General features: G+C 42.0%; 1 protein-coding gene across 4 annotated transcripts in view; it reads left to right on the plus strand.

The window, feature by feature from the left end:
• The first annotated feature begins 7,653 nt into the window (after nucleotides 1–7,653).
• The window catches only part of ENTREP2 (endosomal transmembrane epsin interactor 2), a 545,857-nt gene continuing 527,526 nt past the window's right edge, over nucleotides 7,654–25,984 (plus strand). For 3 of the 4 annotated variants that reach the window (XM_047737128.1, XM_047737129.1, XM_047737131.1), the window contains exon 1: nucleotides 7,654–8,008. In XM_047737128.1, coding sequence (XP_047593084.1) covers nucleotides 7,790–8,008 — 219 coding nt within the window. In that variant the 5' untranslated portion in view covers nucleotides 7,654–7,789. The remainder of the gene's footprint in view (nucleotides 8,009–25,984) is intronic. The other variant, XM_047737130.1, reaches the window with a different exon arrangement.

The following is a 25,984-nucleotide window of genomic DNA, read 5'->3' on the forward strand; positions in this document are numbered from 1 at the left end:
TCTTTTTCTTGCCATATTGCAGTGGCCAGAACTTCCTGCAAACCATGTTGAATAAAGTGAGAAAGGATATCCTTCCTTTACTTCTGATCGTTGAGGGAAATCACTCAGTCTCTCATCATTAAGTATGATGTTAACCTTTAGGTTTTTTTGTAGATAGTCTTATCAAGTAGAGTCATCTTTTCTGGGTTCTGTTCCTTCTTTTTCTATATTTTGTGAATTTGATTTATGTTTTTCTTGCATTGTTTGTAAAGCCTATCACATTGTTTTCAAATAGTAAGTTAGCATTTTGATCTATTTTGTAGTTTTATCTTTCTGGTATGCTTTTATTGTCTATAAGGATGTTATTCTTCTCCTTCTTCTCTTTTTATAATATTCTCTTTAAGAATCTAAGTCTTCTTCATCCCTATGAGAAAAGAGTAGGAAAGGGACTTTCACATCCTTTCCAAGGTAAGGGATCATTATAATCAATTCTGGAACCTCCTAGAATGTGGTTTTGGACCAGACTCCATATTTAAATCACTAAATGATTTCTGCTTTCATTTCTTAGTTCATTTATTCAAAGGCCATTGAAATAATTATATAATTGGAACACTAGAACTAATAAAGACCTTACCATAATGCTTTTTGAATTATAGGTGGGAATTAATCTATATGAGATATGATGTTTGGCATAGGGTCTTAATGATCTGTACAAGTTTAAGGCAATGCCTTGCACATAGTATCACTCAATAGATGTTATAGAATAGATGGATGAAATCAGGAAGAAATGTAAAAAACAAAAATTCTTTAAGAAAGCCCTGTCAAACAAAAATATTTACTATATCTTTTATTCTAACAAGACACTATTCTGAGAACTGTAGGAAATCCAAAGAAATATTGATCTAGGAGTCTCTCCTTAAACTTACTATACATTTGGGGAAATAGCTTACTTTGCTTTTCCCTATGGTGGTTTGCTGCTTTTTGGCCTTTTCTGACCTAACTCACTCTGCGTGGGTCAGGAGAAGTTGAACCAAACAGGAGTGCCTTCATATAGCAGTGTTGTCACTAATAGAAAAATGATGAGAAAAATGCTAAGTAGTATTTGCTCTAGGCTGGTGCTATTCTCAGTACTTCAGAGAAATTTAATCATTTAATCCTTACAAAGGAGCTTATAAGGCAGGGACTATTACTACCTTCATTAGGAAGTGGCTGAGCTAGGGTCTGAACCTAGGCAGTCTAACACCTTCATTTGTGCCCTAACTACTCTGCTGGCCTGCCTTTGAGATGTGAGAAAAGACCTAGAGGAAAGATAAAGTTTGTATAGATGATGAAGTAGGTCATTCTCAGCAGGAATGGCTCACTAATGTCCAGAAGCTGGAAAAGGAAAGGCCAGTGCCCTGCAGGAGCAGAAGTCTAGGGAAACATGTTGGAGAGGGCAGAGAGAGAACTTGGGTTTGCTGGATCATCTGGGCTGTGACTTAGATTTACTTGCATACAGCATACAGCTTAGTTGCATGAAAAAGCCAAGCAAATCCCTGAAGAATTACATCGCAGCAATGCATCATTGCTGTGAAAAGTGGGCCCAATCATGTAATTGGCACCAAAGATTAGCAACTCCTAATGTTTATTTTCCTAAAGACTTCCCATTTATCTATGAACAAAGTGTTTCATATTTGCTTCCTATTTAAAAAAAAAAGGCTATTCAAGTAGTTCTGGTTGAAGGTGACTCTCCTATTTCAAAAGCAAATGATAAATTTTACTTCATTATTTCCTGTTCAGTTGATGGATGAGAATTCTTAAGTTTCGTGTGGCTTGACTCATAATTTTGACACATTTTCCCTGAAGACAAAACATTACTTTCATGTATAATTTTGTTTGAGTCAATATGTATGAATATGAGTAACTGCTTATTCTAATGAAATCATTACAATATATGTTCTAATAACCTGATTTAATAGCGGTAGTTAATTTAAGTGGAACTTACTTCTTAGCCTCTTTGTACTCCTTGACTAATCCAGCACCATTTATTTCTCCGGGGCCTCTCATAAAATTCTAGTCAGTAGCTCAGAAGTATTAAAACTTCAATTTTAACAGAGTGTAGGATATAGAATTCAACTGAATAAATCGTAATAGAGTACCACTACCTGCTAAGGACTATGCCAGGTGCATTAGGTGATTGCAAGCATGAATGAAACTCTGCTTCTGTCTGTAAGGAACTCATTACTAATGGAATAATGTCACCCAGCATTCATAAAGTGCTTTAATATTTGCAAAATACTTTTATATATTCACGATCTAATTTAAATCTCATCACAGAACCTATGAAGTATCATAAGTGTTTCAAGTCCTGTCAAAATTAGATCTCTTTCCTCCCTGAACTAAATTGTCCTTTAATTAGTTTATTAAGTGTAGAACACTTTGAGTATTGACATCTTAATGTTGTCTTCTTATCCACGAACACAGTGCCTTTCCATTTGTTTAGGATTTCTTTGATTTCTTTCAGCAATATTCTGAGCTGGAATGTTTGTAGAATTTTCAGTGTACCAGTCTTTCAACTTTGGTTAAATTTATTCTTAGATAGCAGTGAGATAGACATTTCATAACCCAATGAACAGAGACGAGTCAAAGTTTCCATACATGCGTTATTGTTTGTTAAGGTCTAGAGCTGCCCACACTGGCTTCCAACCCTGCAGTTATAATTATCTAAACAAATCTGCTCCAGAGCTGGGACCAGAGGACATGGGGGAACAAGTTAAGGTTACTGATTTCCAACTCGATACGTAGAATTAGAAGTATTGGCCATGTGATAATTCTGTGTTTAACTTTGAGGAAATGTCAGACTGTTTTCCATCTGCACTATTTTACATTCCCTCTAGCAATGTACAATGCACAATGTACATCTTTCCCAACATTTGTTACTTGCAGGACTTTTTTTTTTAAATTACCATGATAGTCATCCTAGTGGATATGAAGGGGTATTTTATTGTACTTTTTGCTTATTGTGGTAAAACAGATATAAAGTAATATTGACCGTTTTAACCATTTTTTTTAAAGATTTTATTTATTTATTTGACAGAGAGAAATCACAAGTAAGCAGAGAGGCAGGCAGAGAGAGAGGAGGAAGCAGGCTCCCTGCTGAGCAGAAAGCCCGATGTGGGGCTCGAACCCAGGACCTGGGATCATGACCTGAGCCGAAGGCAGCGGCTTAACCCACTGAGCCACCCAGGCGCCCCAACCATTTTTAAGTATATAATTCAGTGGTATTAACTCCATTCACATTGTTGTGCAATTATTGCCTCCATCCATCTCTAGAGCTTTTTCATCTTCCCCAGTTGAAACTCTGTACCCATTAAGCACTAATTCCCCATTTTCCCCTCCTCCCTGGCAACCACCATTCAACTTTCTGTCTCTATGAACATGACTACTCTAGGAACCTAATATAAGGGGAAGCACAATAACATTTGTCCTTTTGTGACTGGCTTGTATCACGCATATGCTCAAGGTTCATTCATGTTGTAACATGTGTTAGAATTTCCTTCCTTTTCAAGACTGAATAATATTCCATCATATATATGTATCATATATATGTATATATATATGATATATATATATATATCTTGTATATATGAAAAGGAAGGAAATTCTAACACGTTACAACATGAATGACAACATATATACATACATATATACATATATATGATGGAATATTATTCATATTCGTATATATATTATATATAATACATATGTATATACAAGACATTTTGCTCATCCGCTTGTCTGTTGATAGACACCTGAGTTGTTTCTGCATGTGACTATTGTGAATAACACTGCTATAATCATGGAAGTACAGATGCCTAAAGAGATATGCTTTCAATCCATTTGGATATACACTTAGAAGAATTGCTGGATTAAAGGGTAATTCTTTAAAAAAAAAGATTTTATTTATTTATTTGTCAGAGAGAGAGAGAGAGAGAGAGAGGGAGCAAGCACAAGCAGGGGGGTAGCAGGCAAAGGGAGAAGCAGGTTCCCCGCTGAGCAAGGAGCCCAATGTGGGATTCGATCCCAGGACTCTGGGATCATGATCTGAGCTGAAGGCAGATGTTTAACTGACTGAGCCACCAAGACATCCCTTAAATGGTAATTCTGTGTTTAATTTTTTGAGGCACTCCCATGCTATGTTCTAAAATGGCTGCACCATTTTACATTCGAGTCCCACATCGAGTCCCACATCGAGTCCCACAAGAGAGGCAGGCAGAGAGAGAGGGGGAAGCAGGCTCCCCGCTGAGCAGAGAGCCCGATGTGGGGCTCGATCCCAGGACCCTGAGATCATGACCTGAGCCGAAGACAGAGGCTTAACCCCCTGAGCCACCCAGGTGCCCCTCCTTGATACTTTTAAGAAGATATTTAAAATATTTTTTCATCTGGCTTCTTAGTTGTCTTCAGCAGGAAATTTACAAGCCTGAGGTTCCTGGAAATAGTGATTCTCTGCTGATTTTTACTATTTCAGAGTTGGAGACTGTGAAATCCAAGTAGAACTTTCTTCTGCTGTATAGTATGGAGGGACAAATTTATTTTTCATCCATCGCTGGAGAGGCATGTTGAAAAGAGCAAAAACTTGAACAAGGGCACTATAAGTGAGGCATTTGTGTTACTCACCTTCCTGTTGGTGCAAGCAGGCATACAGCCTACCTTTCAGTAAAAGCTCAGCCACCTTGTCATGCTATGCTTAAGAACAATGGTCTCAGTCTATTAGTGTCATCTGATCTAGGAAGAAGAAAAAGTTGCGATAAGTTGGTCCCAGGTGACTCCAAGAATCTCTCATAATACTAGGACATGTATTATGGCAGCGTTTTATTTATTTTTTTTTTAAAAAGATTTATTTATTTATTTTAGCGGGGAGGGGCAGAGGGAGAGAGAGAATCCCAAGCAGACTCCCCAGTGAGTGAAGAGCTGGATGTGGGGCTTGATCCCAAGACCCTGAGACCTCCACCTGAGCAGAAACCAAGAGTCAGACACTCAAACGACTGAGTCACCCAGGCGCCCCCAATGCAGCCTTTTATAAGAAAAACGCTGAGGAGCAAAGAGGATCAATGAGTTGTTGGGATCAGAGCTAGGGCCAAGCCAGCTCCCTCCCTCCTTCCTTCCATCCTTCCTTTCTTTATGATTCACTTCCGTGAAATTGACTCACTTTATTTATATCTCCAAATTCCAATTGTTTACCAAGAGAAAGTCAGATATTACATTTAATACAACCAAATTTTAAAATTCTCTAAAATACAGAAATGATTCTTAAAATGGCTAAGTGACTGTAATTTCTGGATCAGGCTTTCCCTCTGCCCCAAAATCAAATTTCACAGACAATGTAGATCCCTCTCCTACTCCACCTACACCTAAACTCTCTGCCGTGCTGCCCACAGCTCTCTTTCCATGCCATTTATAATTACAAATATGATTCACGTATATATTTGGAAGCACATCTAATACACACATGGGAGTTCACGGGAGGTATCTACCATTCGGTACTCTCCCCAGGATGGCCCAACTGGCACCGCCCTTTATTTTGTCTACATTTAATTCATTGCAGACACCTGCCAAACGTCTCAAATCTATCCAGTTCTGAGTATCTCCACCATCTCTACCTTCATCCCAAATACTGTCATTTCTTGCCTAGATGACAGCAGTAACATGTGAACTCTACATTCTCTTGGGCATCCCTCAATTCATTTTCTGTAGAGGATGCTGGTTTTTGGCACCATGTAGAATTCTCCATCACACTGCGCCTGGCCACAATTGGCCTTGGAGCAATTATCTGTGTATTGTTAATTTATCCAGTAGACTGAACATTCTCTAGCTTGTTTGCTTTTGCTAATCCTTACATCTTCAGTGTCTAGCATATAGTGAGTGCTTAACATATTTTTTGAGTACTACATAATGTCAATAAACTCTGTGTAATTTACTTGTTCTGCTTATTGTACTGTTTCTCTCCTTCTACCGAAAAGACATGGGTTTTGTCTGTTTTGTTCACTTCTGTACTTACTTTAAGGGTAAACTATTGTGGGGAATAAATAAATGAGTGAGTGAGGGAGGGAGGTGATTCCATTGAGAACCTAACCTCCCGGCAGTCCAGGAGCTGGCTTTGGTATTGTTCCAAGGCCTTAAAAAGTGCTGCCTGAGAATTTCTAGATAGAGAATGTCTCCAGGAAATTTGAATTTGTACTCTGGTACTCTAAATGATGCCAGCCTGAGGCTCAGCCATGTTACAGATAAAAACTGGAGGAAAAGGCAGAGTCTGGCCACTGGCCAACGTTTTGAGGTCAGCTACTTTATCTGTGGAATTCCCCACCCCCAGTTCATCCCTTGGTCATCCCTTTAAATTGGAAAATAAATCCCATCCGTGCTAAGGTGTTGGCTGATAAAGGCTTGAGCTATTGCCCCTTCAAGAGGAATTTGCATTTTAATAGAGGCGCGTCAAGCCCCAAAGGAATCAATATCTCTAACGGTGAAATTTCAAGCACCAGCAACTGAGACATTCTGGGGGCGCTACTCTCCAGTGTTTTGGATCCAGCGGTGGACTCCCTCGGTTCCACCATGCGACAGTGGACAAATGGCCTGGGGGAATGACCTACCATTGCCCTTTCTTACCCTGAACGTTGCTTTTTTGTGTCCGATCCCTTTAGATTTCCCAACACTCGTGGGTCTCTTAATAACAGTCTTTTTCAACACCAGTGGTCTTAAAATCACATCAGTAGGGCCACAAAGAGAACTGTGACAATCCAAACTTCCAAGTTTTCTTGGTATCTCAGAGAAGCCGATAACCAATTTAAAACCTTATGCTGGCTAAAGGGAGTAGGGATGAGTTAATGGGTCCTTAATGCCATCGCTCATTTAAATTCGTTCGGTGCGATTTAAGCCTAAACTTTTCACTTGTATCAAAAGCCCTGCAAACTAAAGGTGAGTAAGAAACATCCGTTTGTGAACCGGGGAGGTTTAAATGCCGACTCCTCCCGGGCCCAGTTCTCAGCGGATGGCTTGGGAAATTGCGGAACTGCAGGAAAGCGGCATCTTGGATCTTGGAATTCCGCATTCGTTAGAGGCTGCGGCGCGCCACACCTGGGGCCGCGCACTTGGATTTCACCTCCCCGCCTGGACGCGCAGTGTCCCCCTCGCCCCACCTCCGCCGCGGAAAGCGCTCATCCCGGGCTGGCCCCAGGCTCGGCCGGCGGCTCGGTCCCCGTGACTCGGCCCGCCCTCGGGCCCCGGCTCCCGCCCACCGCGGGTTCGGCCTCGGAGGCTGCTGCCCTCGACCTTGAAGCGTCTGCGGTCCCTAGTGCCGTCCCGCGTGGCAGGCGAGAGCACCGAGGTCGGGCCGCGGGGACTGCACCTGCGCCCGTCCGCTCCCGGTTCGCGCTCCGGCCCCGGCCCAGCCCGGCGCGCGGCGGTGGGGCTCGCGCCCGGGGACGGCGGCGGCTCGCCCCCGGCACGCGGTAGCTCGCGCCCGCGCTCGGGCGGGGAACGCGCGGGGCGGGCGGGAGAGGGCGCAGCGCTGCGCGGCGGGCGGCGGGCGGGCGGCCCTGCGGAGCGGCGGCGGCGGCATGGGCGCGGGCACGGGCAGGGGCAGCCGGCGTCCGGCTTCCCGCCCGGCCCGGCCCGCTCCCGGCGCGCGGCCGCCGCAGCGCCCGCTACCCGCGGGAAGGCCGTCCCCTCGCCCGGCGCAACTTGCCTCGGACCCTCTGTGAGGAGAGGCAGCGGCGGCGGCGGCGCGCGCCGGGGCCGGGCGGGAGCGGGGCGAGGCGTGCGGGCGCCCGGCGCGATGCCTCGGGCCGGCGGTCCCCGCGCGCCGCGCCCCGCCGCGCTGCCCCGCAGCCTGTCCCGCCTGCGCGAGTGCCCGGGCCGCTCCCGCATCGTGCTGGCGCTCGGGGCCACGCAGATGGCGCTCGGATGCCTCATCGTGGCCGTCAGCTTCGCCGCGCTGGCGCTCACCACCTCGGCCCGCGTCCGCCACTCCTGCCCCTTCTGGGCCGGCTTCTCGGTGAGTGCCTGCGGCCGGGCGGGGAGGTGCGCCGAGCCCCAGGGCTGCAGCCCGCCCGGGACCGCACCGCGGGCTCCAAGTTCGGGGCGCGAACGCCGGGGCCGAGCTGCTGCAGCGCGGGGTGCAGTTCAGAAAACTCCGGGCTGAATACTCCGGGGACCTTACTCACCGCTCTCAGAGCATAGCTTTCCCTTTCCTATAGCGCTGATCCCCGAGTTACTTTTCTTGGAGGAAACCGAAGCCAGGCTCCCGCCCTCCGCAGAGCCTGCAGCGGCCCGGGGGACCGCCGGCTGAGGGGTGGGCAGCGGGTGCGCGTCCGGCCGCGGGGTCTGCACTGGGCCCTTAGGGACTCTGCGCGCTGGGGACCCGCGACTCGCCCTGGCCCGGCTCGGTACAGACTCAGCAGCCAGGAGGCCCTGACCGAGGCGGGGACGAGGGGCCGGATCCGGGTGCGGGGCTGCGACTCCGTGCGCGTGTCGCCTGCGCGGCGGCGGGAACTAGGGGCTGGGGCCACCGGGCGCGTCCGATCCTGCTGTGGGTCAGCTCCGGCGCGGAGACCGGCCGGCCCCCTGCGGCCACTTCCAGACTTGGCGTCGTGGACTTGGCATTTCCCGCGTGCGTCCGGAACGGTTTGTGGGCGGCGGGACTGGGCAGGAGACCCGAAACCCGCGTCCGGGGGCGAGTTTTCTGAGCTCCACACCTCAATGGTGACCGATTTTCAGGCTGTTGACCCCCCAAATTAGAGAAGCCAGGGACTAACAAGCCTCCGTAGGAGAAAGCCACCGGGAGATCTCTCTTACAAGGAAGCGACTGTCCCCAAGAATTAATTGGGGGGGGGGGGGATTTTGTAGCCTTTTGATGAAAGTTGTGCTTTCCTTATATTGATAAAGAGTGGACATATGGAAACGGAAAAAATACATGGAGAACAGACATTTATAAAGAGAAGCACTTGTTCTGAGAAGTCTTGACATCTGTAACTACATTTGGTTTATGGTGCTGAAGTACATCTTACATGCTTAAACTGTTAACTCAGTATGTTTTAATTCCTTCTCCAGAAATCCAAACTAAGCCCTTGTAATGAATGTTTGGTGTTTGTTCTTGAATGTTGAAATTTAGTAATTCTGTCCAGCTTTGGTTTTTCACGTTGTTCTTTTGTAATGGCCTCTGCTGTCCAAGCCCATAGCGTGGCTTTTGAAATGAGATCTGAAACTGGTTCTGTGACACCCTGATCCACACAGGTGCGGTCCTTCATCCTAATGGGGGTATTAATTTCCAAAGCTTATTTCAGACCATGGGTGAGTCTGGGAGAGCTGATTAGGAACAACAGTATGTGTGGCCACAGTGTTTAAATCAGAGAGAGGACATTCGAGGCAGGAACGGGGGAGCCATGATTCAAATGGACCACTATATATAGTTTTCACACATCTGTTGCTCAGTTTTTAGCATGATTTAATATGCATTATTTTCATGTCGTCTGTTTTGTGGGCACTGATGTTTATGTCTGCTGGAACCAGCCTACAGGTGGCAGACTGGTAAATTAGCTTCACTTCCTGGCTCCTCCCTGAACCTCCCTTTCTACCATTTAGCCCTAGCTATGATTTTTGGTACTCCCCAAAGACATTGAAAAACAGCTGCCTTTTAACAATAAACCTAAAAGGGAAGACATTACCTCCACACAGTAGAAAAACTGTGTTAAAAATATACATTGACTCCATTTTAGTTTGAAGGGGTAAATTGCAAAACAGTAATTCACTTTTCATTTTCAGCGTTATTCCTTTCAACAAGTATAACCTATGAGTTTTAACGTCCCCCGATTCAGAGTAATTTTGCCAATATCTGGTATGTGCAGGCGTTCCTCTAGGGTCTGGGGACAACAATGGACACAACAAATTCTGCTTATGTTTTTGAGATTTTAGGGTAACTTCTCTATTTCCTACTCTACCCCCTTATATCCACTTTCTCGTTGCCATGTTTTCTTTCTTCAAACTTAATCTGCCACAGCACCTTTATAATTCTTTTAATACAGAATATACACCATTTTTCACATCCTGACTTTGCCCTCTGCAGAAATGGTGGTTGGTTCCTGTTATGTTGGGACACGTTTGCATGTTAGCTTGGCTGTGGGTGGTAACGTTGGCCCTTTCCCATATATATATATATATATATATATACCTGTCCCCTGAGACCTGGAAACTGGCCTGCAAGGATATTTTTCATTTCAGAATGGTGACTCGGGTCTCTGGCTTTATTCTGAAATCTGCCCTATGGGGTTACGGCCACATTCTAGCTTCGCTGCATCTTCTGTAATGAAATGCGAGGGCTCTAACAATCTCTAGATTTCTAGGCCTTCTCTGGGGTTTGTTCATAGCAAAGAACCACTGTAAAAATAACTCATCTCTATTGAAGAGAAAATAATGCAAATGAAAAAGAGCTCACATTTTTTGAGCACGTACTATGTGCCAGATGTTAAACTGAGTGTTTTAAGTGGTGGGATAGCACATTTAATCTGTGGCCCTTGGTGCCCACACTCTTGTGCGGATCCCTCCACTTGAATTTGGACTGGGTTTCCTACTTGCCTTGGCCAGTAGAATCCTGAGGACCAGAGGCAGTCTCAGGCCCGGGCCTAAGCCGTAAGAGGTCTTGGTAGCTTCTGCTGGGAACATTGAGATGGAGGGGGAGTAAGTAACTTGCTGTATTAGACAGGGTTCTCCAGAGAAAGAACCAATAGCTTGCTCATTCATCCGTTCATTCATTTACTCGAGGCTAAGATGGAAGCCAAGAGATCCCATGATTTTGCCATCTCCAAGCTGGAGAACCAGGGAAACTGGTGATATAATTCAGTCTGAATCCAAAGGGCTAAGAACCAAGGGGCCAATTGTGTAATTCCCGGTGGGAGTCTGAAAGTCCGAGAACCAGGAGTGGTGGTGTTGGGTCCGTTATTAAAGGAACGAGACCAAGACAAAGTGAAAGTTATGCAAAGCCTTATTCTATGCCAAGCATTAGAAGTTAGACTGACCGGCCAGGGGAATGAGACTGAGACAAAGTAAAAGTTATGTAAAGCTTTATTCTATGCCAAGCATTAGAAATCAGACTGGCCGGCTCCGAAGAGAGCGACACCCCTTGGTCTTGCAGGCTAGTTTTATAGGGCACAACCGCAGACATCTACATATGTGGCTTTGGCTGATTGGATGTCTCCTACCTGTGTGTTTTAGTAATGGTTATCCGGATCCGATACTAGTAACTGCTGAAGCGTTTATTAAACAACAAAATGGCCTTGTTTTAGGTATGTGTTTTAGCAATGGTTACCCGGAACTGGTATCAGTAACTGCTGAGGCATTTATTAAACAACAAAATGGCTACCTAGGCAACATGGAGTCACTATGGCTAAGTAGGCCCAGGCAGGCCCTAGGGGTTTAACAGGTTTTAACGTTAAATTGGCCCTATCAGTGGTATCTCAAGGCAGGAGAAGACAGACGTCCCAGCTTAGTTGGAGGGTGCAGATTCACCCTTCCTCTGCCTTTTTGTTCAATCCAGGCCCTCAAAGGACTGGATCATGCCTGTTCTCCTTGGTGAGGGCAGTCTTCTTTATTCAGTTTACTGATGCAAATGCTAATCTCCTCCAGAGGTACCCTCCCAGAAACACCCAGAAGTTATGTTTTACCAGCTCTCTGGGCATCCTCTCGCCCAGTCAAGTGGACACATGAAATTAACCATCACACCTGCTCAAGGTTGCCCAGCTAAACGGCCACGGTCAGGTTTGTAGTTGGTTGCTCTGACCCCAGAGGCCATACTTCTAGCCCTTAGACTTAAACTGTCCCCCTTAGGCAGAGGCAAAAAGGATAGAATAAAGCACCATACTCAAGAATCAAATGTAAATCTCCTCAAGGAGGTCATACCCCTGTTTTTTAGGAAAAACACAAGACGCACATGCAGAGGTGAACATTCAAGAAAAACGTGGAGAGGCGTTGCCTTTGGGAAGGATATGTAAGGTTCAGGGAGCACCTTGGCCAAGTTGGAGATAGGCAGGGAGTGGAAGTGGTGGGAGGGGGTGGGAGGGGTGGAAGTGGTGGGAGGGGGCAGCAGGTCGGTCTGACCAGAGGGAGCAGTTGCTATTTTAGCATCCAAAGACCACCTTCAAATGGTGTTGCTGCCTGGGTCCTTGCCACCCAGCTAGGAGCTGGGAGCTGGATTGGTCTCCCTCGTGGATGAATGCCTGGTGCATTTTGAGAGATGACCATCTGTATGAACAGTTTAGGAGCCTCATGGAGCTAGGTCTTTAATAGTTGTCCTTTAGCAGAGCAGCTTTCTTATGTTTCTTTGAAAATTTTATAAGGCCCAGGACATCAGAGGCAAATTCACGTTGTGAATTATGCACATGACCAGTGACATACATTGATGAAGACATAGTCATTGGGAGCTGACTGTGTGACTGCGTATTGTATGTGTGTGTATGTGTATTTTTTTTCCTGTGAAACCAACACTGTTGGATTTTTTCATACTTCAAAAGTAATATACTCTTGTTGCAATAACTGAAACATAGAAGTGTAACAAAGAAAACATGATAACGATGCCTCCATCTATCCCAATTCTGGACCCACTGTACCAGTGTTGGGTAATGGGATCCTTCCATGCTTCCTATAGAATCACAAAAGCATTAGAATTAATGTATATGTGTGGCATATGTTTCTTTGCTTTTAAAAAAATTTACAAAAAGATTACACCACAGACCATACTGCATGACTTTTTAAGTTTCATATATAATAAATATTCCCAGCCATAACCCATTATTATTATTATCCCCATTATTTGTAATGACTGCGTTAAAGTCCACAGTATGAATTATTACAATTTATTCAGTTATTCTCCTGTTGGGAATATTCTGATTGTATCCATTCTTTGTCTCTACAAACATTGCTGCTTATCTAATCTGAGATGCTAGTACTTGTGGGGGTTTTTTGTTTTGTTTTGTTTAGTTTTTTGAGCATAAATTCCCCAAGGTGAAATTGCTGGTCAGAGGGTATTCAAATTTAGAATTTTTTTGGGTATTGCTAGATTGATTTCCTCAGCAGATTGTAGTCATTCCTCCCCACAGAAGCATTTCATAAGTGTGCTCTTTTGCGACCTTCTTACTAGCATAGGATGTTAGCAGTTCTTAACATTTTTATCCACTGGATAGGAGAAAAAAAGATATTTCCTTGTTTTCCTTTGATCTGCATTTCCATGGTTACTTTATTAAACGTTGCAAGTATTTTCTTGCAACATCCTCGCTTCTCATTTGGCTTAAATTTTGGCGTCTTGGCCATATAAAAGATTTAAGGACTTTTTATGTAGTCAAGTCTGTTCTTTTTCTCTTTTACAGTTTCTGGGTCCTTTTTTTCTGAGTTTAAGAGGGTCATCATTAAAGAGGTCACACAAATATTTTTTTTTAAACTTCCTTCTAATGTTCTCATTTTATTTTTTCCATTCAAATTTTATTTTATCCAGAATCGGTTTTGTATTTCGTAGGGAAAAAGGGCCTAACTTGATTTGCTTTCAGACAAATTTCCCGTGTGGTTCAGTTTTGGGGCTCTCTTCAGTTTTACTCCTTTAATTGTCTATCATAGAGGCAATACCACATTATTTTGGTGCTAGTACTTCATGGTGGGTTTTGCTCTCTAGTAAAGCACGCCCCTCCAAACTTTGCTTTTTCAAAAAGGCCTTGGCCGTTCTTCCATATGAACTTTAAATAGTCTGTGTCTAGTTGTTCTTTACCTTGGGATGTCTTTATTTCACATCTGTTTCTGAAGAGCATTTTCACTAGATACAGAATTCTGGGTTGACAATTCTTCCCTTTCAGCCTTGAAAAATATTCCAATTCCAGCCATCCTCCATGTTTTCTGATGGAAATTCATGGTGTTTTAGATTGTTGTTGCCAGAGAAGGTGATGGATATTTTCTCCTATTATCTCCATTCTACCATTATACTCGTCCAGTGAATTTGAATTCTATTTATTATCTTCTCACTTAAAAAAAAAATCCCATTTGGGTCTTCTTCAAACCTCCTATTTTTTTCCTTTTAGTTTTTGGTTATAGTTTTTCACTCATATCCCAAAGTAGTGACCCTTACTTCCTGGAACATTTTTATTATCATTGCTTTGAAGTCTTTTTGTTTGAGAATTCCAAAATCTGTCATCGTTTTCCCATGGAAATTGACATTTTCCTGAATCTTGGCATGCTGAGTAGTTTGGGATTGTGTCCTAGACATATTGATTGCTGTGTTGTGAGTCCCTGGGTGTTGTTTGAATCACAAGGAGAATGTTGATGTTTTTGTTTTCACAACTTGTGACCAGCTTACTGTGGGTGGTGGTTCTGAGATCAGTTCAGTTTTCAAAGTGTCTGCTGTCCTGTTCACATCTGTCCTGCACGTGGGCCACCCAGTGGCCAATCTAGCTCTTGGATGGTGATCTACCCTGTAGGTCTGTTCCCCAAATTTGTGTTTACTGTTTAGGGTGGGTAGTACATACACCTGCACGACTTGGGGATGAGCTATGACTTCATAAATACATGTTAGGGATCTCTTTACCTGGCTCCTCCATCTTTGTGACCTGGATGTTTTCTGTTTCCCTGGGGCTTCCCTTATCCAGTCCTCCGAGAGGGCTAGAGCTTTACCTTGCTTTGCTGCATCCTTCCTGTGTCTGCATTTGGGTAGGGGCCAGGCAGGAGGAGGACAGATAGGGGATCAGCAACAAGGCTTAGCGCTGCCATCTTGGGACCAAGCTCTTGCAATCAGAAAGGAAGATTCTCCCATGCTTTGCCTGCTCCTGTTGCTGCTATGGTATTGCTTGGAGGGCTGGGGTGTGGGAGAAAGAAGAGAACGAAATCCAAACGAGAGAACAATGGGGATTGCCTTACTGTCTTTTGGCATTGGGAAGCCCATTTCCAAATCCTTGAGCCAGAACTAGAGGGCTTCTGGGCTCTTTCTGTCTGCATGAATGCTCAATTTTGGGTTTCAAGCTGTGTTGAGTTTTGGCTGGGGGACACTGTGGAGGGAAAAATGATAAACTACTGCCAATTTGGTGGTACTTTGAATTATATTGTTCTTCCTCAGTCTGGCCGCTATTTTACTTTTCAGTTTTCAAGCTGTTTATTCTATGCATTTGGTTAGGTCTTCTAGCTGCAATTGGTGGGAGACACAGGGTAATGTAGGCTTGCTTACTCTACCTAGGACTGGACCTCAACATTTTTAATATGCTCACGATGTGAGTCAGACATCCTATATTCAGATAATTGTCCTTTAAATACAAAGCCCACAGACACACGGTTTTGAATTTGCAAGAACTCTGGGAATATTGTACCTATGAGGAGTTTACTAGAGAATAAGCTTCAGAAAACTGTAAAATGATTGGTGACGATTTTCACAAATTCTGGGGGTGAGCATTGACTGTTTTAACTATAAAGCTAAAACATGACAGTAGGGGGGCAAATTAATACATAAATAAGCATTATGTGCTCTGATTATATAGAATTATACAGCTAAAAAAATAAATGGGAGGAGATGAGGGGAGAAGAAGGGGAGAACAGAATATGCTCCTCATCGCATCAGTTGAATTAGCCAGACGTAAGAACTATCTCTTGAAGCTGACAAAGCAGGGAGGAGAAGGTTAAGTTTATTTAAGTTTAATTAAGACTATAAAGATTAATATCAGATGAATACTAGGGACTCAGATTGGTGGTTCTAGAAGAGCGAGGGAGGGAGGAAGAAGCGTTTGCTAGCTACTTGCATTATTGCTCATAGTAGGGAGGTGATAATATCCAAAAGCAGAGGTTACCAAGGGGGTTATACAAGGTACCATAGAAAAGTAGTAATTAGAGATCGGGGCTCTCTCAGACCCTTCCTGCATACCTGAAGAAACACAGGGGTAGAGAACAAGCAAGCAGAGTCTGCAGCCCACATACCAAAAGACTTCGTGTGTGCATGTAGGTGTTTTAAATGGAAGGTTAAAATATCTGACAAAGGGGCGCTTGGACGGCTCAGTGGGTTGAAGCCTCTGCCTTCAGCTCAGGTCATGATCTCAGGGTCCTGGGATCGAGCCCCACATCTGGCTCTCTGCTCGGCGGGGAGCCTGCTTCCCCTCCCTCTCTGCCTGCCTCTCTGCCTACTTGTAATCTCTGTCTGCCAAATAAACAAATAAAATCTTAAAAAGAAAAAAAAAGAAAATATCTGACAAAGCTGATGCTGCATATATAGACTGTATTAAAATATGTAAATGGGCTTAATTAACTAGTTTAAAAAACTTGTTCAGGTTGGCTAACAAAACAAGATCCAGAGATAGACCTAAAAATAAAAAAAAAAAGCTAAAAGGCTAAAAATAAAAGAAAAGGTATACCAGGCCACTTCAAATAAAGGGAAAATGGGTGGACAGACATGGTGAAATTCATATATTGTTCATGATACAATATAATGCCATCTTCATGTTTTGCTTCTCCTGATTAACATTTTAGCAGTCTTGCTGCTCCTCTACAAGAAACTGTTTCTTTCTCTTATTCAGAAATTTTTGTACTTACTTTATTTTTTATTATATTTTTAAAAAAGATCTTATTTATTTGACAGACAGATCACAAGCAGGCAGAGAGGCAGGCAGAGAGAGAGGGGAAGCAGGCTCCCTGCTGAGCAGAGAGCCGGATGCAGGGCTCCATCCCAGGACCCTGAGATCAGGACCTGAGCCTAAGGTTTAACCCACTGAGCCACCCAGGAACCCTGTACTAACTGCATTTTTAAGTAACTTTGGGCTTTCCATATCTATATGCATATCATCTATAAGTAATTTTGTTTCTTCATATTCAGTATTCTTCACATTTCAATATTTGTTTTCTACTGTTTATTTCTTATACTTATTGCATTGATTGAAACCTTAATAATGTCAAAGGAGAGTGTGAAAGGAAACATTCATGTCTTGTTTTTGATTTTAAGGGGAATGGCTTTAATTCTGTTATTTTGAATCGATGTTTGCTCTTATTTCTTAGTAGATAGTTAATTTTGATTACTTAAATTATGCTACAATATCAAGCCTATAGAGAAGTTACAAGAAAAGTCCAAGGAATCCCACACCCTTAACCGGGGTATGTTAATAATTCCCCAATTATTATTATTATTATTTTTTTTGACAGAGATCACAAGTAGGCAGAGAGAGAGGGAGAAGCAGAGCAGAGAGCCCGATGTGGGGCTTGATCCCAGGATCCTGGGATCATGATCTGAGCAAAGGCAGAGGCTTTAACCCACTGAGCCACCCAGGTGCCCTGTAATTCACCAATTATTAACTTTTATTTTACCTTATTAGCTTTATCATTTCAGACCCCCCTCCCCAAACTTCTGATTGACCGATTCCATGAGTAATGCATCCATCTACATATTTCTGAATCCCTTGCAAGTACATTGTACAAACCTCAGATCCCTTTGCCCCTAAATACTTCAGTGCGTATTTCCTTGTAAGGGCATGTCATAAACATGGAACGATAATAAAAGTCGGGAAATTAACTTGGACACAACATTGTTATCTATGGTCCACATTCAAATTTTGTCAATTGTCCCCAAAATGTTCCTTATAAATATTTCTCCCTGCCTACTGTCCAGTCTAGTGTTCAAGTTAGGAATTCAAAAGTCATACTTAGGTGGTTAACTTCTGTTTAGATTTCTTTTAAAGGATGACTGCTGAATTTTTCCAATGTTTTCAGTCGTATGTTTATATCATCCCTTGGTTTTTCTCCTTAAGTAATTGATATACTGAAGTATGCTGATAGATTTCCTAACACTGAAATATCCTTGGATTTCTGGAATACATTTTATCACTTATTTTTTTAATATGGTGTTGGAATCCATGTGCTAATGTATTAAGATGTTTGATGTTTGCTTCTATAATCATACATAAAGTTGGTCTGGACTTTGTTCACACATTAGCTTATACTATATTTAGTTTTGTTAAGTTGTGCTGGCTTTGTAATGTAAATTGGTGAGCTTTCCTTATTTTTCTGTGGATTAACATGGGAACAATCTATTCTTTAAAAGTTAGCTCATCTGTAAAGTCTATAATTGACCATTTTAAGTGATAGATTCTCAATAACTATAATTGTCTTACATCTTGGTCTATTTAAGTTGTCTTCATCAAATTTTGACTTTTGGTTTTATTTCTTTTTTTCTACTTAAAAATTGTCACTGGATGTCTATTATAATCATTTCTAGTTCATTAATTTCCACTTTTTATCTTTATACATGCCTCCCTTGTTTTGTTTTATTTCCTAGTTTGGTAGATTTGTGATATGTTACTGATACATCAGTTATTCATATTTGACATATTCATTTTTTAATAATAAAAACAGTTACAGTTAAATTTTTATTGAGTATAGGTATATTTGTAGCACATGGATTTCAATACAGAGTTCTCCCACTTACATTAATTTTAAGTTGTTTATAATTTTAATTTTGATTTTTTTCTTGATCCTGGTGGTTCTGTAAAATAATCTTTCTTAATTAGCAGATAGCTTTAAAAAAAAAAAGATTTTATTTATTTATTTATTTATTTGAGAAAGTGAGAGAGAGAGAGAGAGAGCACGAGAGAGGGGAAGGTCAGAGGGAGAAACAGACTCCCCGCTGAATGGGGAGCCCAATGCGACTGGATCCTGGGACTCCAGGATCATGACCTGGACCAAATGCAGATGCTTATCCAATGGATCCACCTAGGTGACCTGCACATAGTCTTTTTGGAGAGGTGGAGGTGGATGTCATTGTTACTGTTTTCTTGTTTTACTTAATGATAGTCAATGTGGCTTACAAAGTTTCTTTTTTTTTTTTTTTAATTTAGCAGTTTTGAAAATCAGTACATTGTTAATTTTTTCAAAGTTTAATCTTTTGGTCATTGTTTGATATGTTGCATTGTTTCACAGGTATGTTAAAGTCATCCCCTCTGTTTTATGGTTTACATTCTTGTATTTCTATGACTTTGCTCTATGTTTTTTACCTTGATGTTTTGTGTGTGCATTTATGACTATACCTTATTTATTGATGATATCTTTTGTCATAATATAGTATACATCTTTGATCTGTTCTGAGCTATTGGTATTGGATTCCATACTAGTTGATATTAATATCACCATGCCTGCCCTTTTTTTTTTTTTTAAAAGCCAACAACCTTAGAGACTTTCATTGTCCTTGTAATTTTTATAGTCAACAGCTTTTCTTGATTGAGTTACATATTTGTCAGTTTCTTTGGTTATCATTGCTTCTTATATTCTGTTACTTCCTTGGGGTTTAAATTTCTTCTCTAGTCAAAGGTGTCTTTAGTAATTCTTTCAGTGAAGGTTATGAATGCCTATTTGTCTGAAAAATTCTGTTTCACTCTATCTTTGAAAGATTGTTGGTGGGGGTGTATTATTCTAAGTTGATGGTTGTTTTTCCTCAGTATTTGAGGATGTCTTCTGGCCTCTGGTTTTGTAGAAATTTTGCCCTGAATCTGCTTGTAAGAAATCTGCCTTTTCCAGGGTTGCTTTAGAGGTTATCTTTTTGATTGATGGTCTGTACTTCCAACGAATGTGATTTATGGCATGAATACCGTTTTAGAGGTAAGCTATTTGAGTCAGAAGACTGATCATGTCTTGCCATATGCATCTTGGATTCCTTCTATCCTGGCTTTCCCTTTTTCTCTTGTTCAGATTGTCTAACTCTGTCATTGTGTGCCAGTCTGAATAACTTCCTTATGTTTCTTCCATTTCACAGGCTCTGTTTTTAGGCTATTTCTTATCAGTTATTAAACCTGTCCTTTGAGATCTCAAGGACTATATTTTTTATTTCTAAAGGTTTATTTTGGTCTTTTCTAAATCTGCCTTTCTCCTTCTGTCATAGTACTTGGTTCTTTTCTTAAGGTTTTGATTCTTGTATGTCTTTAGTAAATTTAAGCAAAAAATGATTTTATATACCTTCGCATTTGGTGTTTCCCTCAGTAGAAGTTTTGTGGACTACTCTGGTAGTCCTATAGAGAGGCTTTGGAAAACCTTTTCTTTTTCTTTCTTTTGCAGAACTTGTTAGGTGCAGATATCACCACCTGGGACCAACTTTCTGTTAATTTATTTGCTTGAGAGTTCCTACATCATGCGCATGCCAGAAATTTATTGACTGTTCATTCTTTGAGGGTGGTAGCCTTATGCTTTGGTTTCAGTTCCGGCTTTCCCCTACATCTTGTTGACCAGAGATCCTGACTTTCCTTCCAGCTTGGACATTAGCTAAGCCCCGGCCATCACAGCTGCCGCTCTGCACCCTTACCTCCGTTACACTCAACATGAAACATTTTGCCTCATGTTAGTAGAATCATGTAATATATATATATATTTCATTTGGCTTATTCTACTCAGCATAATTTCCACAAGGTTCCTACATGTCTTGGCATGTGACAGAATTTCCTTTCTTTTTAAGGCTGAATAATATTCTGCTGTATATATGTACCACATTCTGCTTAGCCATTCACCATTCAGTGGACCCTTTGGCTGCTTCTACCTCTTGGCTCCGTGAATAATGCTATGTATGTGGCTGTATAAATATCTGTCCTCAAGTTGATTTTTGTTCCATTCTTAAACCCTCCTCTCCTCTGCTTCCCCCTTCTTCTGGTGGTTATATTTTCATCTTGGACAATCTACTTCAATCTGAATTTTCATAAAAAAAAAGATTTATTTTTTTAAATGTTTTTATTTTTTATAAACATATAATGTATTTTTAGCCCCAGGGGTACAGGTCTGTGAATTGCTAGGTTTACACACTTCACAGCACTCACCATAGCCCATACCCTCCCCAATGTCCATAACCCCACCACCCTCTCCGACCCCTCTCCCCCCAGCAACCCTCAGTTTGTTTTGTGAGATTAAGAGTCTCTGATGGCTTGTCTCCCTCCAATCCCATCTTGTTTCATTTATTCTTTTCCTACTCCCAAACCCCCCATGTTGCATCTCCACTTCTTCATATCAGGGAGATCATCATATGAGAGTTGTCTTTCTCTGATTGACTTATTTCGCTAAGCATAATACCCTCTAGTTCCATCCACATCATTGCAAATGGCAAGATTTCATTTCTTTTGATGGCTGCATAGTATTCCATTGTATATATATTCCACATCTTCTTTATCCATTCATCTGTCGATGGACATCTAGGTTCTTTCCTTAGTTTGGCTATTGTGGACTTTGCTGCTATAAACATTTGGGTGCACGTGCCCCTTTGGATCACTACATTTGTATCTTTAAGGTAAATACCTGGTAGTGCAATTGCTGGGTCATAGGGTAGCTCTATTTTCAACTTTTTGAGGAACCTCCATGCTGTTTTCCAGAGTGGTTGCACCAGCTTGCATTTCCACCAACAGTGTAGGAGGGTTCCCCTTTCTCCACATCCTCACCAGCATCTGTTATTTCCTGACTTGTTAATTTTAACTATTCTGACTGGTGTGAGGTGGTATCTCATTATGGTTTTGATTTGTATTTCCCTGATGTGGAGCACTTTTTCATGTGTCTGTTGGCCATCTGGATGTCTTCTTTGCAGAAATGTCTGTTCATGTCCTCTGCCCATTTCTTGATTGGATTATTTGTTCTTTCGGTATTGAGTTTGCTAAGCTCTTTATAGATTTTTGGATACTAGCCCTTTATCAGACATGTCGTTTGCAAATATCTTCTCCCATTCTGTCAGTTGTCTTTTGGTTTTGTTAACTGTTTCCTTTGCTGTGCAAAAGCTTTTGATCTTGATGAAATCCCAATAGTTCATTTTTGCCCTTGCTTCCCTTGCCTTTGGCAATGTTCCTAGGAAGAAGTTGCTGCGGCCGAGGTCAAAGAGGTTGCTGCCTGTGTTCTCCTCAAGGATTTTGGTGGATTCCTTTCTCACATTGGGGTCCTTCATCCATTTTGAGTCTATTTTTCTGTGTGGCATAAGGAAATGGTCCAGTTTCATTTTTCTGCATGTGACTGTTCAATTTTCCCAACACCATTTGTTGAAGAGGCTGTCTTTTTTCCATTGGGCATTCTTTCCTGCTTTGTCGAAGATTAGTTGACCATAGAGTTGAGGGTCTATTTCTGGGCTCTCTATTCTGTTCCATTGATCTATGTGTCTGTTTTTGTGCCAGTACCATACTGTCTTGATGATGACAGCTTTGTAATAGAGCTTGAAGTCCAGAATTGTGATACCACCAACTTTGGCTTTCTTTTTCAATATTCCTTTGGCTATTCGAGGTCTTTTCTGGTTCCATATAAATTTTAGGATTATTTGTTCCATTTCCTTGAAAAAAATGGATGGGATTTTGATAGGGATTGCATTAAATGTGTAGATTGCCTAGGTAGCATAGACATTTTCACAATACTTCAATCTGAATTTTCATTTTTTAAAAAAAAGATTTAATTAAAAAAAAGATTTTATTTATTTATTTGACAGAGATCACAAACAGGCAGAGAGAGAGGGGGGAATAGGTTCCCTGCTGAGCAGAGAGCCCGATGCAGGGCCCGATCCCAGGACCCTGGAATCATGACCTGAGCTGAAGGCAGAGGCTTTAACCCACTGAACCACCCAGACACCCCTAAAAAGATTTAAATTTTTTTTAAAAAATTATTACCTACACCCAATGTAGGGCTCAAACTCACAACCTTGAGATCAAGATTTGCATGCTTTAAGACTGAGCCAGCCAGGTGTCCCATCAGTCTGAATTTTTTTTAAGAAAATTTATTTATTTGAGAAAGAGAGAGGGGCAGCAGCAGAGGGAGCAGCCGAGGGAGAGTGAAACTCAAGCAGACTCCGCACTGAGCATGGAGCCCGAGGCGGGGCTCGATCCCACGACTCTAAGATCACGACCTGACCCCACAACCTGACCTGAAACTAAGAGTCAGATGCTAAACTGACTACACTACCCATACACCCCCAAACTGAATTTTCTAATAGGCTACCAAATGAAATGATTGATATGATACTATCCTTTTCTTTCAGGCTGAATGGTTTCTTCACCCCTTCCTGCCCCTCAGTTCCACCAGCTCCTACCCCCTGCCCAGCAGCCCCTCAGGAAGAAATCTCTGGAACCTTTTTCTGTCCCTGGTTCAATCTGAAAAGCTAGTTCAGAAGGAAATAGATTTTGAACATTATATAAAATATATTCTTTGAATGCATGAGGGAGAATATTTTTTTGCTTCATGGTTCAGTCTTTTATTGGGGAATTTTGAATTTGAATCTTGAAAAGGTCAAAAAAGTACTCTTTTATTGAAGAGTAAAGAAAATGTAATAAATCCCATGATGGTTTCTTAGACTACTTGATATTGTTGTTGATGAATTCAAACCATGTGTGAGGTGCTTGATCCTCACAGAGCTGATGTCAGGGTGACAGCAACAGGAGAGATGTTGATAGATGCAGAAAGCTAGGGCAGGGCTTCCTCTCTGTCCCCAGCACCCTATCCTCCTTGGTTCTCCACAGGCACCTGCTGCTGAGAACATTGCCTGATGAAGGGAAGACCCCCTCAGTCCTTGGAGAAGCCTTTCTCCCTGGGGCAGTATGTGTAAATGGATCCTGTTAGCTTTTCTGGAGTCTCTGTAGGTGTCCCTGCCCATGGGCCCACCTGGGGTAGCCCCAGGCCCTTTCTTTGAGACACCAGGTATAGTTTATTTTTTCTTCTTTTTAAAAAAAATTTTATTTTATTTTTTCAGTGTTCCAAGATTCATTGTTTATGCACCACACCCAGTGCTTCATGCACTACGTCCCCTCCTTAATGCCCACCACCAGACTAAATGCAGAACCCGAATTCTGTTTCTGCATTTAGGCACTTTAACTGACCTGACATTGATATCATGTTTTGGAATTATAATTTCAATTTATAATCATGGCTTGCTTTTATCTTCTCTACATTTAACTGGTGACAAGAACATTGTATTTTCCTTAACAGGTATAGTATAGTGAAGTGGACAGTAATTTAAGGAGCCTACAGGAATTGAGGATACTGACATTTTGGAGGGGGCGGTGTTCAGTCAAGTACCCAGGCAGGGTGTGGCAAATGTAAACAAATGACGTCTTTTATATCAGCAGCTACTAGAGACTGTGATTCAATTATCTACCACCTAGGCATGCAGTTTAATTGTTCTAAAATAAGTCCTTCAAATTTAAACACCTTCTTTTATAGAGAAAAACAAAAAATGTGAAGTTCATGAAAAAGTAAATTTTTATTTGAAAAATACTGAGGTTATCTAATTATGAGTGAAGTGTTGGCTTCTCATCCATGATGAGAAATTACAGATAATGGCTTTGATAGTGACTTTGGGTGGTGATTTTAAAATGGAGATTTGGAACCCTCAGCAAAATTTGAAAGGACTATGATAATGACACCTACTTAACATGTTAATAAGCTACTGCGCCACAAAGAGCATATACTCATCAGAATCACCTGATTTAAGAAAAACACATACTTTTTTTTTTTCAGTTATATCCCACAGAGTTCTTTTCAGCTATTCATAAAGGGACACTCACTACCTTTTTAGACACTGATTTTTGATCCAGTCTCAGAGAAAGCCAAAGGAACACAGCATCTGCTTTTCACCTGCCAATCTATAAAATTCAGCATCTGTGTCCTCTCTCCATGCCCGCCATTGCCTTTTGGTGCCAGGAGATGGGGGTGAGGCTCAGTGTCCACTCTTTTTTTCTTGAAAGGAAATAACTCCTAAGAAGTGGATTAATGGAGGCTTAGGTGTGTTGTAACTGATGGTAAATAGCTTCTCTGGAGATTGATTTTCTCTTTGAAAAAAAATAGTATATGTTTATATATATATATATATATATCCATGATACTTTATTTTTTTTTTGTTACCCTGTAATCAATAAAAACAACAAAAACCCAAAAGAAAACAAAGGGCTGGGGAGCCTGGGTGGCTCAGTGGGTTGAGCCGCTGCCTTCAGCTCAGGTCATGATCCCAGGTCCTGGGTTCGAGCCCCACATCGGGCTTTCTGCTCAGCAGGGAGCCTGCTTCCTCCTCTCTCTCTGTCTGCCTCTCTGCCTACTTGTGATTTCTCTCTGTCAAATAAATAAATAAAATCTTAAAAAAAAAAAAAAGAAAAAGAAAACAAAGGGCTGGGAACCCCTTGAGCAAGGCACTGCCCAGGGACTTCAAGAGTTCTACCAGTGGCCTTCAGGTGTAGTCCAGATGGCGCCTCTCAGGTGAGGGGAATGGAATCAGAGTTTAGGAGAAGAGAAACAGCCTTGGCCGTGCATGTTCTCTTGAAAGCACCCATTCCTCTCTCACTGTTTTATGATGGTGATGTTGATTCTGATGGTGATGACAAAAGTATTAGCTATTGAATTTTGTGAAAACTGCGATTCAGATAGCATGGAAGGGTACAGACTGAAATGCAGAAGATCCATCCCTCAGCTCCTGTCTTCCCCATTCCTTCAAGTTAAATATTTTCAACTTTTCTGTTGTTATTTCTTTCAGTGGCAGGCACACCTTATCTTCCTGTTTAATGACAGTGGAGAGAGGTCTAATGTCTCTCTGGCTTATTCACTTTTGTTGGCGATATACCCAGTTTTTCCCTTCTGGGAGCTTCTAGGGACTACTCTTTGTTCTTGGATGTTCTGATATGCTGCAGTATTTAGTGAAGGTTCTTCACCATTCAATGTGTGCCTTCTTTAATGCTGGAAATCTGGTTCTTTGATTGTTTCCGCATCTTGGTTTTTTCTGTTCCTCTTTTGTGGAACTCCTGTTCACTGGGTGTTTGACCTGTGTTGATCTTCTAGTCTCCTCAGCTTGTCATCCCGTTTTTTTAGATGCCTTTGCCTTTGGCTTTATCATCTGAGTGACGTCTTCAGCTTCCTCTTCTGGATCATCTATGGGAATTTAAAAAAAAGTAATTGCAGCCATGACACAGGGCTGGACAATTGAAAGGCTTCTGGAGACTGTGGGGTGTACCTGAGGAAGGCTTTAATGAAGGGAGAGTTCAGTGTAGCAGGAGAAAGA

Source organism: Lutra lutra, chromosome 7, assembly GCF_902655055.1.
Source record: "Lutra lutra chromosome 7, mLutLut1.2, whole genome shotgun sequence".
Lineage (NCBI taxonomy): Eukaryota > Metazoa > Chordata > Mammalia > Carnivora > Mustelidae > Lutra > Lutra lutra.